The sequence below is a fragment of the Leiobunum rupestre genome, chromosome 9 (assembly GCF_980474605.1).
Source record: "Leiobunum rupestre chromosome 9, qqLeiRupe1.1.hap1, whole genome shotgun sequence".
NCBI classification, from domain to species: Eukaryota; Metazoa; Arthropoda; class Arachnida; order Opiliones; family Sclerosomatidae; genus Leiobunum; species Leiobunum rupestre.
This window is the reverse complement of record NC_143392.1, coordinates 7,826,604-7,843,516: the sequence shown is the minus strand read 5'-3', so window position 1 is coordinate 7,843,516 and position 16,913 is coordinate 7,826,604. Positions and strand designations below refer to the sequence as shown.

Here is a 16,913-nt window from a genome sequence, read left to right as displayed (position 1 = left end):
AAGATTTTAATTAGCGCCGTCTAGCGTAAATTAAATCATTAAAATTGAACCTCTAAGGTCTTCGCTATCGATGTTTGTTTTTCTGTACGCAATTGGCGAATCGCTACCTATAAAAAATAAAAACTACGGCCACCTAAAAAATTGTTTGTTTTCGCAGGATAACTCACCATCAGGCGCGCTAACATCAGAAGCAACTGTCACAATCAAAGTGACTCCTCTTGACATGTTAGATCCTGTTTTCGAAGAACAAAATTATAACGGTGACCTGTACTTCGAGGAAGACGTAATGGATAAAAACAAGGTGTACCGTTGAGAAAGGTGGTTTCGATTTGATGCTTTTTTGTTTTTTTTTTTGTATAACGCAGCTGAATGGCGTCATTTTGGTCAAGGAAGATAAGTCTACGACTGTGGGCACTGATATTGGAAGCAGATACGAAATTAAGAAACTAAGACCGAGAACAAAAATACACGCTTTTGATCAAGATATTCAAATCAACCAGAAACTAACGTACGAATTGGTCTCACCCCGTGGTACGTACAATCGTGAGCCTATAATTGAGTTAGAAATATGCTCAGACAGTGAACCGACTTCGTTTCTGTCCTATTAGTTTGTGGGTAAAGATTAAAGGTCACTGATCAAATGTTTAGTAAAAATCGTTATGAATTGTTTATAGCGTCAAAAGTAGCATAAGACCCAAAAGTATGTCAGAACGGTATAGTAGTTAGTGAGGGTTTACCGCAAAGTAAAAAAGGAAAATGAAGGGGGTTGGAAAATACGTCATGAAAATCGAGGTACTCCAGCGCCGCCGAGTGAGGCGTTTTAGAACGTATGTCTACGGTAGACTAATTATAATGTTGCTAGTACAATTCCAACTAGTAGGTTATGTAGCCTATAGTGTGACTAGGTCTCACTAGAAATTTTAATAGTTGCGAAGGTACAGCTGACACACTTTTGCGTCTTATGCTACTTTTGATAGCGTGTAAACAAAATATCGATACAGTTCTAATAATCAAAAATTTGATTTTAGTACGTATTTGAAATTTTTAGGTCGCGTAAATCGTGCAAGGGGACATTTGAAACGGAAAATTTTAATGACCTTGAACCACGTCTTCAAGGTCATTTAAAATTTATCTCGAAAATCATTAAAGATACAAAAATGGTTTCACTTATAAAAGTGTTCCACGTCAAATTTTAGTTCTGGCGCTCTTTTAACTCATCGTAGGAAAATGGGGAAAACAGGCATACCTCTCAACTCACTCCCTACAACTCCTTAAAATGTTTGCATAACCTTTTGAAACATCCTGTATATAATAATCATAATAATAATCAGCTAGGCTAATACCCAAGGCACCACCTTAGGCCTAAGTCATCATGCGACTTTTGAAGCCCTTAATTCAGGTGGCCGGGTTACAATGCGTAGGAGGGTGGTGGCAAAGCCACGCGATCGAGTCAACAGCTCCCTACACTAACTATTACCGTTAACCTAGACAAGTTTTTATGGACATTTAAAATTAAAATGTACACACATTACATTAATATGTTATGATATATTGATAATAAATTGTTAACGTAGATGGAGAAAATCCTAAATGGGCTGAATATTTCACAATTGACGCTGACCAAAATTTATCTCTGCGTAAAGTGGATAAGACATTTTTCGAGCAGAAATCTGTCAGTTTACTGATAAAGGTACAACATGTCGAGGCTCTATCATCGAGTGTAAAGACGTTATAATGTGATTTGAAACATTTGCAGGCGACTCAAATTGACAATAAAAACAAATGGGCTTTGGCAGCGATTACCTTCCAAATTCACCTACCAGCTCCGAAAGAGTTGTATTTTCAACAACGAATCCAAATTCTTCGAAGATCAAAACCAAACGACAAACTTTACCAGCTCGAAATTGTCGAAAAATATAAAAACGAGATTGTCACTTTATCGAAGCGTGAGTAATTTACATGGGCGTATTTAAGGGGGGGGGGGGGTTTGGGGGTTCAACCCCCCCCGAAATGCTGATGACCGGGGGGGGGGTGCCTAATAAAAAACAGTGAAACTTCCGTCAGCACTCCCCCCCCTTGAAACTTTCCCTCAAACCCCCCCTGAAATAAAATCCTGGATACGCCCTTGGTAATTTATCGCTCTAATTAGTGTTCGGCAGTCGATTAATTTTTATCCATGAATAAAATAAGCTCGGCTATATTTAAATAATATTTATTTAAATTACCAATAGTTGAATAAAAATTGTAAAATGTTTAAATAATCGATAGTGAATAAGCCTATTATTTAAATAAAACTAACAATTATTTAAATAAATACCACATTTATTCAAATACATTCTTGGTTGCGTAAAAAAACATAATTAAATAAGTTAAAATGATATTCTTTTTCCCAACGTTTTTTAAATAAATCGGAAAATTTGTGGATAATGAATAAACAATTCCGAACACTAGCTTTAATTAGTTACCCGTTTTAAAATTATATTAAAGGATATTCAAAATAACACTTTTGATAAAACATTATCGAGAAGGCTTCGAAAACTGATAAGATTTTGAATAATAATTCCATAGTTATTGCGACACCGTGAACAACGTATGGTAAAATTAGAAGTATATAATACTAGTAAAGTACTTACAAGGAGACGCCCCGAGGTGTAACCCACTGCTTTTGTTTAAATTCTAGGAATTAGTAGACCACGTAACTTGGAATTTCCCAATGGGAAAAGCTAAGCCTGGCTATCTTTTGGCCATGGCAACCGAAAATGTTTTTGACAACAATTTTCTCTATGGGATTTAGCATGGGAAAATCATATGTGTTAAAACAATGAAATTAAAATTGTTTTTTTGACTTTTTGTGTAATAGATACTATTTTTGGGTGAATTAACCGGCCTGTCGTTGGGTAAATCCGAGCAGACTAGGGTAAATTCAAAACAATTAAGTATTTGGGAATACATGTTATTAATAGTAACAAAATCCAATTTTATTTAAGTAATTTTGACTAAATTGGACCAAGTTCAAAAAATTGGTAAAAACCGAAAAGTACTGAAAATTCTGGTAAATTCGAATAATTTGAGTTGAATACGAGTAAAATTCAGTAAGTTAAGTAAGATAAATCTAAATAATGTTTGGTTCGTTCGACTAAATTGGACAAAGTTTTATCAATTGTGTAAATACTGGTAAATAAAGAAAAATATTAATATATTAAAGAAAATACGAGTTAAATTCGGTAAAATAAAATTAGGTTAATTGCGACGTATTTGGGTTACCTGATTAATTAACATCAACTATTTCATTGGATTTCAGCTCTACAGTATAAATTCGCAGTTCGCAAATGCAATGCATTTTCCAAAAATTAATTAAAATACCCCAGATCTAATTGAAAAGTACCCCAATTAGTTAGCGATTAGCCAACTGTACTGGGTCTTGCCTATTTATCTCGAATTTATCTTACTTTTTTCATATTTTCGCCAATGTATTCGAATTTGCCCAAATTAGTTTAAATTTATCCACCTTTTTCGATATTACATAATTTATTTGCATTTATCGAGCTTACCATATTTTCACTGCTTAGTCGACTTGGTCCAATTTTGTCGAATAAACCCAAATAAGTCGCCATTTACCTAACTTTATCTCACCGAATTTAATGCGTATTATCCTTGATTTATATTCATTTTTTTCTTAATTTTCTAGTATTTATACAACTGATTAAGCTTTGTCCAATTTAGTCAATTGAATTGTATTACTTTTAATAACATTTATTCACAATTACTTGAACTTACTTTAATGGATTGGAATTTACCATAATTTGGTCGCATTCACCCAAAAATAGTCTCTAATACCCAAAAATTAAAAAAATTACAATTTTTTATATTTTTTAAAAATTTTAGTTTTTTAATTTTTTTTCCCATGCAAATCACGTAGAAAAACGTTTATTTTGTGTTTTCTAAACATTTTCGGTTTCCATGGCAAAACGATAGTCCAGCCTAACTTTTCATATTAATAATTTTCAAGTTACGGTAAGGTCTACTAATTCCCTGAGTTTAAACATCTGATCAGGGTTGGACATAAGGATATTTCTTTTAGTAGTCAGCCTGACTAGTGAGCCTCCTATCTTAATTTATTTTAGAACTCACTGACTAGTGGGGGTAAAAATGGGGTATAAAAACAAGAAGGACAGCCAACATTTAGCTTTACCCGGCAGAATTCAAATAGGAATTTATTATCACTTGAGTTACATGACATTGGCCGCTCACTATTTGTTTTAAATGTAATGGGATTGATGAATGATGAATTTATGATACGCCATATTCACCATTATTTATGAACAGGTCCGGACTGGGACCTAAAACCGGCCCGGGCATTTTAGAAACGTCGGCCCCTACTTCCCACAAAAACACTACATTGTCATGCTGGCTAGATGGCCTCACGGCCCTTTGACCACACCGGCCCATCGGGCATTTGCCCGATCTGCCCTATGGCCAGTCCGGGCCTGTTTATGAATATTTAGGTAAATTTTTCACTAGTCAAATTGACTAGTGAGCCACCAGATTTCGATTAATTTTACTAGTCAGAGCATTTATTTTAGTAGTCAAATGCCGTGACAAGTGCCTTATGTCCAACCCTGGTCGTGATTCGGTGCACGTTTCTCCGAAGGTACATATTTTGAGATATAGATGCATTCTTGGGAGTCGTGCCCAAATTGAGATTTCGACCTTGAAACTAACTATCTTGACCTTGAAACTAACTATCTTGACCTTGAAACTAACTATTTTGGCCTTGAAACCTACTATATTGACCTTGAAACTAACTATTTTGGCCTTGAAACCTACTATATTGACCTTGAAACCTACTATATTGACCTTGAAACTAAATATCGTGACATTGGAACTAACTATATTGACCTTGAAACTAAATATATTGACATTGAAACTAACTATCTTGACATTTAAACTAACTATCTTGACCTTGAAACTAAATATCTTGACCTTGAAACTAAATATCTTGACATTGAAACTAACTATCTTGACATTTAAACTAACTATCTTGACCTTGAAACTAAATATCTTGACATTGAAACTAACTATCTTGACATTTAAACTAAATATCTTGACCTTGAAACTTAATATCTGGCCTTGAAACTAACTATATTGACCTTGAAATTAACTATCTTGAACTTGAAACTAACTATCTTGACCTTGAAACTAACTATCTTGACCTTGAAACTAACTATCTTGACCTTGAAACTAACTATCTTGACCTTGAAAATGTAGATATTTAAAATATCCAAAATATTTATCTCGAAAATAAACTAAAATCTTATCATAAAACTAGTTATAGTTAATATAGAAATGATCTTGACCTTCAAAATTGCAATCTTGTAAATTGGGGGTAAAGTCACCTCTGATAAAGATATACATTATATGTACTTCTGTTTCCACCTATAGTTTCGGAAAGACCTTTCGTTGTTTAAAGGCACATTTTCCGACCAATTTCATCATTTTAGAAGCGAAAACTAAGGTCAAATATATCGATGGATCTAAAGCGTGGTCGTTTTCTGGTTTCCTTCTCTCACTTTCGTTCTATTTTTAGCAAACGATCTCCTCCGTCTGGAAAAAGACACTATTTACTTGGCACGTGAAATTCCCGAATCCACGAAGACTTTGGAAACGGAAATCAATGTTAGGAGAGAAGGAAAATTGACCGCCACTTCCAGCAAGATTCAAGTAAGAAGAGCCTTCTCTCGAACGCCTTTTTTGGTCGACATATTTCCAAATATTTCGCGGAAACTTTTGGGGGACGCGTTCTAATCGATTTTCCAATTAATTTCAACTCAACCGAGCGAATCTTTTCCTTGGACCCAGTCCAGAGGCTGCTAGCAAGATTGGGAAGGGTCCTCTAAAAATAATGGGTAATTGAAGATGTTTCAGCTATATGTGGTGTCATCTTCGAAACATGCCAAAAAAATAAAATAAAATAATTGGGAAAAGTAGCTAAAAACTAAGCCTAATTGGGATTGCGTTAATACCAAATGAAGGACTTTAGAGGGTCATGAAACTTTTCTTCGTGTCATTTGATATATTCGTCTCTCGTTACCTTTCTTGAGGAATATGAGTTACCGATTAAAGGTCATACTTTTTTCACATACTTATTAACAACTATGGTTGTTTTTGGTCCATTGGGTCGGTTCTCATTCGACCGACTGTCCCATTCGACCGACATTTTGTTTGCTCACAAGTGAAAGCATGAAACCTAACCTAACCTAACCTAACCTAACCTAACCTAACCTAACCTAACCTAACCTAACCTAACCTAACCTTACCTTACCTAACCTAACCTAACCTAACCTAACCTAACCTAACCTAACCTAACCTAACCTTTACCTAACCTAACCTAACCTAACCTAACGAAATAGACAGATTTCAATTTTATATTGCTTTCTTTATTGACCTTTGCATTATATCGAATTTCGAATAAATGGGATTCGACCCAAAGGGATTGCGAAATTAGAATTCGATCAATTGGGAAAGTATATTTTTTGATTCGATCCATCGGGAATTCGAGCCAATAGAATTCTATCCAACGGGAATATACCCTATGGTTCCATCCTTAAACCTACATAATTAAATCGAATCAAAGTTAATACCGAGTTAATATTAATGAAACTTGTAACCGAATTAGCTCACGTTTGAAGTGGTGACCGTGAAAACCATACAAAAACCATTATTCGCGAGAAAAAATTATAATTTGGATATTTGGAGTGATACCGTTCTTAATGAACCCATTTTCGAGTTAACTCCGTTGGAAGTTGGAGTTACGTACACCAAAATAGGTAAGACCTGCTAATTATCGAATATAATTAATTATTTATTAATTAATGAAATTGTTTTCAGAACTATCTCCGGATTCCGACGATTTAGTTTTCGATAAGAGCACCGGGAAAATATCGCTTGCGAAAAAACCGGAAAAAACTGATTATAGTTTTTCAATAGAAGCGACCTTAAATGATGATATTGATACTACGAAAGTACGTTATATATTCTTCAGTGCGGCTTACTCCTTAAGCGTTTAAGGCAATTGGCGGCTCTAGTGTAGTAACGCGACGGCTCCATTGATGTCGCCAGTGAGTTAAACCTAGTATGAAGGCAGGCGGGAGTGCAGAGTTTCAAAAAAATCATAGACGAGAATGGGATAGTGTAGCTATTTCTAAGTTACTAAGGAAGGATGTAGCAAATTATTTAGCAAGGTGTCATACTCTTATTTATTATGTTACTTATGCTGCTAGTCATATTTACAAAAATTACCAGTAGTTAATCAATGAAAATGAAAATTAATCAATTAAAATTAGTCAATTAAAATTAGTCAATTAAAATTAGTCAATTAAAATTAAACAATTAAAATTAATCATTTAAAATTAGCCAATTAAAATGAATCAATTAAAATGAATCAATTAAAATTAGCCAATTAAAATTAATCAATTAAAATTAATCAATTAAAATTAATCAATTAAAATTAATCAATTAAATTAATCAATCAAAATTAATCAATTAAAATTAATCAATTAAAATTGAAATTAATCAATTAAAATTAAAATTAATCGATTAAAATTAAAATTAATCAATTAAAATTAAAATTAATCAATTAAAATTAAAATTAATCAATTAAAATTAAAATTAATCAATCCAAATTTATCAATCGAAAGTTATCAATCCAAATTAATTAATTAAAATTAATTATTTAATATTTATCAATTTAAATTGATTTATTAAAATTAATAAAAATGTACCAATAAAGATTATTTTATAAAAACTAGTGTATTAAAATTAATTAACTTATATTAAATTTAATTAAAATATTTTAATTAAAACCAAAAGGGGCGATAATTTACGGAGCCGTTTTCGGTGTACGACAAAAAATCATTAAAGTGGTTTGTTTTGGAGCCGCCACTTGCGCTAAAGTACATACCACTCTATAGGGAAGGTGTTTCCACTACAGCTACCCCATTCCATAACGTACATTTTTCCCTAATAGGGTTGTATGCAAAACTATACTTACTTTTCAAATTGTATAAATATATATATATATATATATATATATATATTGAACGTTTTTCATAATACTAGATTGACATCAGAGTAGTGACACCGAAACTGAAACCGTTACCTCTGTTCCAAACGCAAAGAAAAGTTGTACAAATTTCGGCAGATCAGGCAAAAAATGAGGATTTGTTCGCTTTAGAAACCAATTTCCAATCATTGGCGACTTTCGAGTATTCGGACGAAATGGACGAAAATATCAAAAATATTTTCAGTCTGGATAAGAACAGCGGAGTGGTCCAACTGACGGGCAGTTTAGAGAAGGTCGGTGACAGTTGCGACTTATTTATTTCCGGATTCTTGAAGTCGGAAAAAAGAACGGAAAAAACCAAGGTAAGTTCTTGTATTTGGAACCAGTATAAGCAGAAGCGGGAATCCATATCTCTACTTGGAATGCTTATCTTGCCGTCTCGCGTATGATGAGATCAGTCTGACGACTACGAGGGAAAAAATCTCCTCTGCGCGCGCTCCCCTCTCACATTGTTGTTTGTTAAGTTAACATAGTGACGTCAAAAAAAAAGAAAACCGTCAGCCACATCGAGACGAAAATCTGCCGCGATAAGCATTCCTAGTAGAGGTATGGATTCCTGGCAGAAGTTAATGAAAAGACGTTCCTAACAGGGCCGTCTTAAGGCATGGGCTAAGTGGGCTACAGCCCAGGGCCTCCAGCCAGTTTGGGGGCCCCGGAAAGGCCATCCATACCGCCTCTATTCTAGGGATAAGCGATTAGTTAATAAAATATTATTTATACTCATTTAATATTATGTATCTTTTAGTTACGTCTAAAGTAATTTGACTCATTGCCACATCGCGAATCATACGGTACCAACAACTTCTAAAACCAAACAGTGAGTCACTGTCAGTAAAAATCTTATTTTCAGTAGGACTATGTTATACTTTTGAAATTAAAAGCTTTGGTTTGATTATTGTGTAGTTGAGTTTAGAAAACGGACATACAAAGGCTGACCATTGGGGATCGCAAAGGTCTTAAGAAATAATTTAGCCCATGGCCCGAAAAGGTCTTAAGACGGCCCTGGTTCCTAAGCTTGGGATTCTCTCTGCGGCAGGCGTTTAGAGGGAATATGAACTAAATTGAAAAATCTTCTACTAACTTAGTAACACCTAGGGGCAACAAACACAAGGAGAACGCAGCTAGCCTTTAAACACGCTAACGCGGTGTTGTGTTAAAAATTCATTGGACGAACCTTTACGCTGAATGTTTTACGGAAAGGGGGAAGACAATAGTTCTTTTTATAAACTAACGTGGCCTTCTGATTTAAATGTTGCTCTTACGTCACAGTGTCTTACTTTCACAAGCCTACTAGCGCGCGCTACAGTCGCCAGAGGAATATAGCTTTTTCTAAGGCGCGTGCAAATCGCTCGTGCGCAAAATATACTAATAAAGCTATGTCTTGTGACGTAAAAGCCACATTTTAACAAGTTGGGCAAGACCACTTTTTATTTTATAAAATCAACTATTTCGGAATTTTCCCCTTCTGACGGCAGCAGGCGCTAATGCGTATAACCAATTAATAATGTACACATGAAAATGCGCGACTTTTGACGGATTGCGTTCTCCTTGTGTGGGGTGCTGTGTTCTTTGCTCCTAGCTGTAACACCCTCTACGATTTATTTATTACCGTAACTAGCGATAACCAACCATAGATTCAGTTAAACGTGGTTAAACTTGTAGATATAAATATATTAATCGGGAGAATGACTATGTATAGACTTTTTATAGCCTTGGTCCCAATAGGCCTTTCCATAAAAAAAGCTACGTTCGCTGAACTTGTTTTTATGTAACTCATTCGTCACGAAATACGTAGAAGTTCAGTTTATACTTAAAAACAGGGTTCCTCGTTGATTTGGGGTAGGTACATTTGTTCGAATTTCAATCGTCCGAACGGTGGAACAAATGTTCGAATTTCAATCGACCGAACCGCCGAATTAACAAATGTTCGAATTTCAATCGACCGAACCGCCGAATTAACAAATGTTTCAATTGTTCGAATTGGACAACTTGTTTGTTTCATTCGTCCGAATCGGTAGCATCACTTGTCCGAATTCTGTCGCTAAATTAGTATTTATTATTGCTGTTTTTTTTGGTCCGGATTTTTTATAATGTCTAATAATTTTATCCTATTATGTCCATTTTTCCTTTGGCCGATATAGTAAGTGGGAATTGCGTTGAATGTTGTGGATATTTTAGGTTAGGTTAGGTTAGGTTCACGTTAATGTTACTATTTTCTTATAATAACAATATTTAAAAAAAACAACCAATTCCTAATGTTCGAAAAAACGGACAAATGATTATTCGAACAAATGAAATTCGCCAGTAAAGTTAACATAAATTGAACGACTAAATCACCAACAAAAGTTGTGATAAATTTTTCGGGCAAATGAAATACGTTTTCGGACATACGATCCTGCTTTCCGGCATTCGGACAAATGATCATTCGGACATTTGTACCACCGTTCGGACGAATGAAATTCGAACAAATGTACCCAAATCGTTGATTTTACATAATTTGAAGAATTCTTCCTTTGATAGTGATAATTCTCACTTCTCAAAATTTTGACGGTCCTTCTCATAGGAAGTGACGTAATCTTGGTCAAAAAAGGGGAAATTATAAATAAAAATGGCAGCTAATATTCTTATCAGTTTAGATGATGAAGAAAATAAACATTATGATATTTTTGTGGGTGAAAATGAATTTAAGAGAAAACCGAATGTTAAGTTAATTTCCGATGAAATATTTCCTTTTAAATTAAAAATAAAATGTTTTCTTCCTTCATATATAATTGTAGTTAAATCGTGTAAAAAATATGTATTGCCAAAGGCTTAGTTTACAACGTTCGTGGCATTCTCGTAAGCCGCCATCTTTAGAAGAATCTTTTTACATTTGACGCTTTCTAGCGAGTTCTTACGGTGGGAAAAATTCTCGCGAAGAACTCTTCTCAAGAGAAGAATTCCTTCTAAGAATTTTGACCCTCCCCTGGGCTTTTCGTAGAAAAACGTCATTAATACGTCACCCTTGACGCAGTAGTAACATCAAAACAATAACGCAAATGCTACTTTATAGAAAGGCCTATTATCCTCATTCTCGAAAATTAAGCCTTTTCCCTTAAAAAAATCAAATCAGCTCGATATCTCAATGATTCCCTAAACCTTTGAAGCGCCACCCGGTGGCGTTTTTCCTTACCTTTCTAGTGCCATGGGATATTCGACCCCTATACCTAACTAACAAAGGGAGTACCCGAGGTGTTTATTGACGATTTTGTTCAAAGTTGGGCGTAATGTAGACCTATATGAGGTATGAAATTTCCCAAAAGGAGACGTTGCACTACTCACTCGATTTGCCATGGCAACCGAAAATGTTTTGGATCATTTAAAACCAAAAAAATCTCCATTTAAAAAAAAACATGGGAATTTCTCGGTTTAAAATATTTGAAAATTACGAAATGGGTAATTCAAACCACATTTAAGTAAATTTAATTACATTTTGGTAAATTGGAACATTTTTTGGCTACAATAAGGAAAATTAATTTACTTTTTATTTATTATTTTTGTTTTAAATGGTCAAAAACATTTTCGGTTGTCATAGCAAATCGAATGGGTAGTGCAACGCCTCCTTTTGGGAAATTTCATACCTCATATTACGCCCGACTTGGACCAAAATTGGCAATAAACACCTCCGGTACTCCCCTCGTAAGTATAATAAAATACCTTCTTGGTGGCGCGTAGGAACAATGCATCTGATCACTTCTTTTCATTAACTTCTGGTATAATTTCCACTTAAAATGTGAATTTTCGTTTTAAGGTTACAATAAAAATCATCAAACCCAAAGAAAAGCCATTGCCATTGTTCAAAAGACAGTCACAAATAGTACAAATTAGTTCGGATCGAAATAAAGACACGGACGTGTTGACATTAGAGACCAATTTCCCATCTTCAATGACCTTCCAGTATTCGAACAATATGGACCCAAATTTAAAAAATATTTTTACCCTGGATAAGAACAAAGGAGTGGTCAAACTCACTGGAGATTTAGGGAAAGATGCGAAAAACTACGAATTAGTTATTGTTGGATTGTACGTGGGAGCTTCTGAAGCCGAAACCTTAACTTTAGAAAAAAGATCGGAAGAAATCGAGGTAAGGTCTTCTTTTCAAACAAGTAAACATTTCGTCAAAGAAGTACGCGTCTTGGCTGTTAAAATGAAACGTGTACCTTTACTGGTTCAATGGGAGATATTTCACGGTCTTACCGCGGTACACTCTTAAAAAAAGGGTTTTTAATGGTATATTTAGGGAATAAAATATATAAAAACCACTCTTTAGGGTTAATCATTCAAGGTTTTTTTGTCCCAAATTTAAAACCTGAAAAGGTGTATAAACGGTGCTATATTACACCGTATGTAGAATGATTTAACAACCGGTATGGTGTAGCTCCCTTAAGGCAGTAATTTAGTACCTTAAAGGGAGTAGTTTAACACTTTAAAGGGTGTATTGTCGAACCCTTAAGGGAATAGTGTAACACCCTGAAGGGAGTCGTTTAATACCCTAAAAGGAGTAGTTTTGTACCCTAAACGGGGTCGTTTAGTACCCTAATCGGAGTCGTTTAGTACCCTAAAAGGAGTAGTTTTGTACCCTAAACGGAGTCGTTTAGTACCCTAAAAGGAGTCGTTTAGTACCCTAAAAGGAGTCGTTTAGTGCCCTAAAAGGAGTAGTTTTGTACCCTAAACGGAGTAGTTTTGTACCCTAAACGGGGTCGTTTAGTACCCTAAAAGGAGTCGTTTAGTACCCTAAACGGGGTCGTTTAGTACCCTAAAAGGAGTCGTTTAGTGCCCTAAAAGGAGTAGTCTTGTACCATAAACGGAGTCGCTTAGTACCCTAATCGGAGTCGTTTAGTACCCTAAAAGGAGTAGTTTTATACCCTAAACGGAGTCGCTTAGTACCCTAAACGGGGTCGTTTAGTACCCTAAAAGGAGTCGTTTAGTACCCTAAACGGGGTCGTTTAGTACCCTAAAAGGAGTCGTTTAGTGCCCTAAAAGGAGTCGTTTAGTACCCTAAAAGGAGTAGTTTTGTACCCTAAACGGGGTCGTTTAGTACCCTAAAAGGAGTCGTTTAGTACCCTAAAAGAAGTCGTTTAGTGCCCTAAAAGGAGTAGTCTTGTACCATAAACGGAGTCGCTTAGTACCCTAATCGGAGTCGTTTAGTACCCTAAAAGGAGTAGTTTTATACCCTAAACGGAGTCGCTTAGTACCCTAATCGGAGTCGTTTAGTACCCTAAAAGGAGTAGTTTTATACCCTAAACGGAGTCGCTTAGTACCCTAATCGGAGTCGTTTAGTACCCTAAAAGGAGTAGTTTTGTACCCTAAACGGGTCGTTTAGTACCCTAAAAGGAGTCGTTTAGTACCCTAAAACGAGTAGTTTAGTACCCTAAAAGGAGTAGTTTTGTACCCTAAACGGGGTCGTTTAGTACCCTAAAAGGAGTCGTTTAGTACCCTAAAAGGAGTAGTTTTGTACCCGAAAAGGAGTAGTCTTGTACCATAAACGGAGTCGCTTAGTACCCTAATCGGAGTCGTTTAGTACCCTAAAAGGAGTAGTTTTATACCCTAAACGGAGTCGCTTAGTACCCTAATCGGAGTCGTTTAGTACCCTAAAAGGAGTCGTTTAGTACCCTAAAAGGAGTAGTTTTGTACCCTAAACGGGTCGTTTAGTACCCTAAAAGGAGTCGTTTAGTACCCTAAAAGGAGTAGTTTAGTACCCTAAAAGGAGTAGTTTTGTACCCTAAACGGGGTCGTTTAGTACCCTAAAAGGAGTCGTTTAGTACCCTAAAAGGAGTAGTTTAGTACCCTAAAAGGAGTAGTTTTGTACCCTAAACGGGGTCGTTTAGTACCCTAAAAGGAGTCGTTTAGTACCCTAAAAGGAGTAGTCTTTTACCCGAAAAGGAGTAGTTTTGTACCCGAAAAGGAGTAGTCTTGTACCATAAACGGAGTCGCTTAGTACCCTAATCGGAGTCGTTTAGTACCCTAAAAGGAGTAGTTTTATACCCTAAACGGAGTCGCTTAGTACCCTAATCGCAGTCGTTTAGTACCCTAAAAGGAGTAGTTTTGTACCCTAAACGGGTCGTTTAGTACCCTAAAAGGAGTCGTTTAGTACCCTAAAAGGAGTAGTTTAGTACCCTAAAAGGAGTAGTTTTGTACCCTAAACGGGGTCGTTTAGTACCCTAAAAGGAGTCGTTTAGTACCCTAAAAGGAGTAGTTTAGTACCCTAAAAGGAGTAGTTTTGTACCCTAAACGGGGTCGTTTAGTACCCTAAAAGGAGTCGTTTAGTACCCTAAAAGGAGTAGTCTTTTACCCGAAAAGGAGTAGTTTTGTACCCGAAAAGGAGTAGTCTTGTACCATAAACGGAGTCGCTTAGTACCCTAATCGGAGTCGTTTAGTACCCTAAAAGGAGTAGTTTTATACCCTAAACGGTGTCGCTTAGTACCCTAATCGGAGTCGTTTAGTACCCTAAAAGGAGTAGTTTTGTACCCTAAACGGGTCGTTTAGTACCCTAAAAGGAGTAGTTTTGTACCCTAAACGGGTCGTTTAGTACCCTAAAAGGAGTAGTTTTGTACCCTAAACGGGTCGTTTAGTACCCTAAAAGGAGTCGTTTAGTACCCTAAAAGGAGTAGTTTAGTACCCTAAAAGGAGTAGTTTTGTACCCTAAACGGGGTCGTTTAGTACCCTAAAAGGAGTCGTTTAGTACCCTAAAAGGAGTAGTTTAGTACCCTAAAAGGAGTAGTTTTGTACCCTAAACGGGGTCGTTTAGTACCCTAAAAGGAGTCGTTTAGTACCCTAAAAGGAGTAGTCTTTTACCCGAAAAGGAGTAGTTTTGTACCCGAAAAGGAGTAGTCTTGTACCATAAACGGAGTCGCTTAGTACCCTAATCGGAGTCGTTTAGTACCCTAAAAGGAGTAGTTTTATACCCTAAACGGAGTCGCTTAGTACCCTAATCGGAGTCGCTTAGTACCCTAATCGGAGTCGTTTAGTACCCTAAAAGAGTAGTTTTGTACCCTAAACGGGTCGTTTAGTACCCTAAAAGGAGTCGTTTAGTACCCTAAAAGGAGTAGTTTAGTACCCTAAAAGGAGTAGTTTTGTACCCTAAACGGGGTCGTTTAGTACCCTAAAAGGAGTCGTTTAGTACCCTAAAAGGAGTAGTTTAGTACCCTAAAAGGAGTAGTTTTGTACCCTAAACGGGGTCGTTTAGTACCCTAATCGGAGTCGTTTAGTACCCTAAAAGGAGTAGTTTTGTACCCTAAACGGGGTCGTTTAGTACCCTAAAAGGAGTAGTTTTATACCCAAAAAGGAGTAGTCTTATACCCAAAAAGGAGTAGTCTTGTACCCGAAAAGGAGTCGTTTTGTACCCTAAAAGGAGTAGTCTTATATACCAAAAAGGAGTAGTCTTGTACCCTAAAGGGAGTAGTTAAGTTTAATATCACAAACGGTGTAATAAAAGGACCAAAACGGAAGACAAAAGCACCCCAAACAGTGTAAATAAACACCCCAAAAGGAAAAATGCAATATAATATATAGAATTGCATCCTTTATAAACCTGTTAAGGTGTTAAATATGAGACAAGAAAAAACCCTTCAAGGTTTGAAAATGAACCATTTTTTTAAAGAGTGTTGCATACACCTCATCACGATGCCAAATTTGCCGCGTGTATTAGCGAAATTTAATTATTTAGAAACCCTACTTTTTCTATGAAAAGGTTTTAGAAATTACCATCACAGATAATTTTAGTCGCGCTATTTTTTCTTTAGAAGGTACACGTTTGAATCAATTAACATTGATAGACAGTTACAGTAACCCATTTCTAGGCGTAAACGCGAACGTCTACGCCAGATCCTAGAAATTTATCTGACGTTGGGACTCCGGCATTTGCAGACGACGAGTGAAACAAAGTTCATTTATTTTAATCGTACAGCAAACAAAATATTGCGTATTACTTTTTTTCCTAAACGAAGTTTTATTGGGTGCATATGGCATCGTGACCTTCACACCATTTTTTTCAAATCAAGAAAGATGTTGAAGCATAGATGGCGCTGTATTTCACGTAAAAAAATTAAACCATTTTTGCTGAACGAAATTTTTACTTGAACATCGGGAAGAGACTTAGAAGTTCGCGTTTACGTCTAGAAATGGGTTGCTGTAAATCTCTAATATTGAAACTTCTCTCTAAGAGATATATTATACACTTTTGGTTGCACTAACAAATTATAATTTTCGCGTGTAGGTTACGATACAAATCGTCGAACCTATGGTCAAACCAACACCGTTATTCAAAGTAAAACGCCAAATAGTTGAAATCAGTTCGGATCACGGCAAAAACGAGGTCGTGTTGGAGCTAGAAACAAACTTTAAATCAATGACCTTCGAATATTTGGATAATGTCGGAGACAATGTTCAAAAGATATTTAAATTGAACCAATCTAACGGTGTGGTCACGCTAATAGGTGATTTTGAAAAAGACATTTATAAACTCAAGATTAAGGGAACGTTCGAAGAGAGATACGACTCTACCGAAGTATTCTTTTTACATTTGTAATATCATAAGTAACAATTAGTATGATACTTTGTAAAAATTATGACCGAACTAATTTTCGGAGCTATTGCCTGAATCAATTTTTCATTCGGCACAGATCACTCTAGTTAAAATACGCGGAAAGGTAGAAACGTCCATAATAAAAAGGCGGCAAAAAAGCTAAACCCTAACAAATTTAAAGTAATGATAAAACTTACTAAATACTCAGACCAATAGGTCTTCGAGAAT

The 16,913-nt window shown here is 35.8% G+C and overlaps 1 protein-coding gene across 1 annotated transcript in view; it reads left to right on the top strand.

The window, feature by feature from the left end:
* LOC149926406 (fat-like cadherin-related tumor suppressor homolog) overlaps positions 1–16,913 on the top strand; it is a 108,645-nt gene that overhangs the window by 16,392 nt on the left and 75,340 nt on the right. Inside the window, exons 7-16 of the mRNA XM_090159486.1 lie at positions 158–283; positions 366–531; positions 1,575–1,690; positions 1,757–1,946; positions 5,588–5,721; positions 6,677–6,827; positions 6,889–7,022; positions 8,119–8,424; positions 11,913–12,245; positions 16,377–16,667. Coding sequence (XP_090015612.1) covers positions 158–283; positions 366–531; positions 1,575–1,690; positions 1,757–1,946; positions 5,588–5,721; positions 6,677–6,827; positions 6,889–7,022; positions 8,119–8,424; positions 11,913–12,245; positions 16,377–16,667 — 1,947 coding nt within the window. The remainder of the gene's footprint in view (positions 1–157; positions 284–365; positions 532–1,574; positions 1,691–1,756; positions 1,947–5,587; positions 5,722–6,676; positions 6,828–6,888; positions 7,023–8,118; positions 8,425–11,912; positions 12,246–16,376; positions 16,668–16,913) is intronic.